Below are 3,166 nucleotides of genomic sequence, written 5' to 3' on the forward strand. Positions count from 1 at the left end.
AGAACTGTTTGGAAAATGTTGAAGGTGGAGGAAATGTCAGGTTCAAAATGTCCTAGTTAAGAGAGACACATGTGTTCAAGGGATCTGAGGGCCGATGCATCTATTCTAGAGCATCCTTGAGCAAGACGAGAGATAATATGATGTGAAGATAAAAAAAGAAGGAAGGGTCCAGATCACTTCAATGAAAAATAGAAGACTTTTTGCATTTGGGGCATTTTATTTACTCATTGAGTCATCCATTTGGGGCATAGATTTTGTGCCAATGTTTCAGTAGTGGAATAGCCCACATTCTAGCATCCATTAAGATGTTATATTTGTACTAGGGAAATGATTAGTTTAATATTTCTTAGTTCATACTCTTTTTGTTGTGGTTTTATGCAGCATTTGTTATATAAAACTCAATTTTTGACTCTGATGAAAAAGATATACCAAAAATAACATTTAAGTAGTGTAGCAAGGAGATCTTATTAGTCCATATATTATTTGAAACATATTATATGATATTATGTTATTAAGTTGGGGTTATTATTTCATGAAAACATTCAAGGTAGAAAATTATTGAATGCCAAGATCAATAAGTTATTAGGAAAGCAATAATGAAGTAAAATGAGAGCTAGTCCTGAAAAATAAAGATTCTCAAATCATAGAGATGAAATTTTAAAAACACATGGTCAAGTATCTACCAAAAAATATATTCTCTTCACATTAAAATGTTTTGACAAAAATATCAGTGATTATATTTGATCAGAAATGGAGACAATCTTGTCCTAAATGGTCATAATTTTTTAGTAATAGGAAAGATTCCAGCTGTGTGGATATGCCTGTGTAATCCGTGTAAGAGAACAATTTCATGGTCACAGACAGAGGCAGAGGAAAGCAAGATATTACATTAATGTGAAACTTTATCCAGAAATCACATTTTGAGTTAAGAAAAACTACTTGTAACAAATATATTTTAAAATATAATGTAAAATATCTATCTCGGAAGGCTAAATTTTAAAGGTAAATTTTAACCGAGGGTATCAAGCACTGCTTTTAGCATTTACAAATGTAATATAATACAATTCATTTGAGACTGACACATCAACGTAATTTGTCAGTAATTTGTAGACATTGACAGCCTAACTTTCAGACAACTTCATGGGGGAAAATCACCATTACAACGACCTTTGTTTTCACATTTATAACATCCTATTGAATATGAGAACTATCTGAAAATAATAAGAAAATAATGAAAGTCCCTTTCTTATTTAGTTCAAAATCACACACAAATAAACATGGGACTCCATATATTAAATACTTGTTTTAGAGTCAGTTTTTCACTGGACCTTCAATACCAAAGAATTACTTAATTCACCTCAAGGAATGAAAAAAGGAATCAATCAACAAGGATTTTCATAGTACTTATGGGGTGCTCAGCCCTGGGCCGCTTGTTATGGAAAAAGGAGGGTGAGTCAGAGTGAGTCACTGCCTTCAAGGAGATTACAGTTTAACCGGGGAATTGCATTAGCTTAATAGAAATAATTTTGAAATAATGCAATAAGGAGTGGCGATGATTGAAAAGGTTTTATAAAGCAGCTAAGTAAGGTTGGGTCTTGACACACAAATAGGATTTTGAAAGGCTAGAATATAAGGAAAGGAAGATGAACATTTCTTGAGCCCTACTTGGTACTAAACATCTTGCTGAATGCAATATATATATATATATATATATATATATATTGCATTTACTGTTAACTCTCATAGCAGCCCTGTGACATAGATAATTCATTTTTGAGGTTGAAGAAACTGAAGCTTAAAGAAGTGAGCGAAGATGGTGGCTGGCTGGCAGGCCGTGCGCGCCCCTCCCTGTGCACCCGCGCCCGCCCTGCCTTCCAGGTTCTCATAGGGCTGGGGCGGCGGTTGGCGACAGTGGCGGTTGGCGACAGGGACCGGGACGGCGACATGGCAGCGGGACTACTTGTGCTTCTGGGGTTCACCCTGCTGGGCATCGAGAGCGGCTCCGGAGCAGGGAGCAATATCTCAACTTCCATACGTGACGAGGGCTCCAGAACACGCCTCACCTGCACCTTGAATTCCAGTGACACCCACGTCCTGGGGCACCGCTGGATGAAAGGGGACCGGGTGCTGCAGGAGGACGCGGCGCCCGACCTGACCACGGAGTACGAGGTAGACCCAGAAGAGCGCTCGGGACAGTACTCCTGCACCTTCCTCTCGGAGCCCGCAGGCAGAACCGCCCGCGTGAACGTGAATGGGCCCCCCAAGGTTGAGGCTGTGGCCAGCTCAGTGCTTGGCATCGAGGGGGAGAGAGCGGTGCTGGTCTGCAAGTCTGAGTCCTTCCCCCCGGTCACCGAGTGGGCCTGGTATAAGGTCACCGAGGCCGGGAACCAGGTTCTCAACAACAAGTCCGAGAACACGTTCGTGGTGTCCTCGGAGACCAAGACGGAGTTGCACATGCAGGAGCTCGACCTGAAGGCAGACGCTGGCGAGTATGCCTGCTATGGCACCAACACCGAGGGCGTGGACCATGCCGTCATCACGCTGCGCCTGCGCAGCCGCCTCGCTGCCCTGTGGCCCTTCCTGGGCGTCCTGATCGAGGTAGTCGTGGTGGTCATCATCATCTTCGCCTTTGAGAAGTGTCGGAAGCCAGAGGTGGTCCTGGGTGAGGAAGACACGGGCTCTGCTCCTCCAAAGAGCAGTGGGCCCCACACCATTGACAAGGACAAGAGGAATGCCAACTGAGCGAGAGAGAGGTCACCGGTCACAACGCCTGGCATCCTGCTGGCCCCAAGCAAGTCCTGTCCCATCACCGCAGGTCTGTGTGACCTGGTACAGCCTGACTTCAGGGCCGCCCCTCAGAGTATCCCCCTCACTGCTCCTGCCATCCCCACCTGGGAGCTGGGGGAGGGTCTGGGTGACCATCATGGAGTGGGAGTCCCATTTCCACCTGTGCCCATGGCCTGAGGCTTCTTCCACCATAGCATCCTGACTCACATGGGAACCCCCAACCCCACCTGCCTCCTTACCAATAAAGGCACTGCTGACCCACTTTTCAAAAAAAAAAAAAAAAGTGAACAAATTTGCCCGCACTCCACAGCTTGTGCATGGTCACACCTGTTTAAATGCAGGCCACTCTTCCCCCAAAGTCTCCGATGCTTTCCAATCA

At 44.6% G+C, this 3,166-nt stretch overlaps 1 protein-coding gene across 1 annotated transcript; it reads left to right on the top strand.

Annotated features, from left to right (window-relative positions):
* Positions 1-1,944: 1,944 nt before the first annotated feature.
* LOC308526605 (basigin-like) lies at positions 1,945-2,742 on the top strand (the record flags this gene model as incomplete). The annotated part of the gene is made up of 1 exon (XM_081101751.1): positions 1,945-2,742. One exon carries the CDS (start codon positions 1,945-1,947, stop codon positions 2,740-2,742), a length of 798 nt encoding a protein of 265 aa, XP_080957877.1.
* Between the last annotated feature and the right edge of the window lie 424 nt (positions 2,743-3,166).

This window comes from Myotis nattereri, assembly GCF_964212035.1.
Source record: "Myotis nattereri genome assembly, chromosome: 1".
NCBI classification, from domain to species: Eukaryota; Metazoa; Chordata; class Mammalia; order Chiroptera; family Vespertilionidae; genus Myotis; species Myotis nattereri.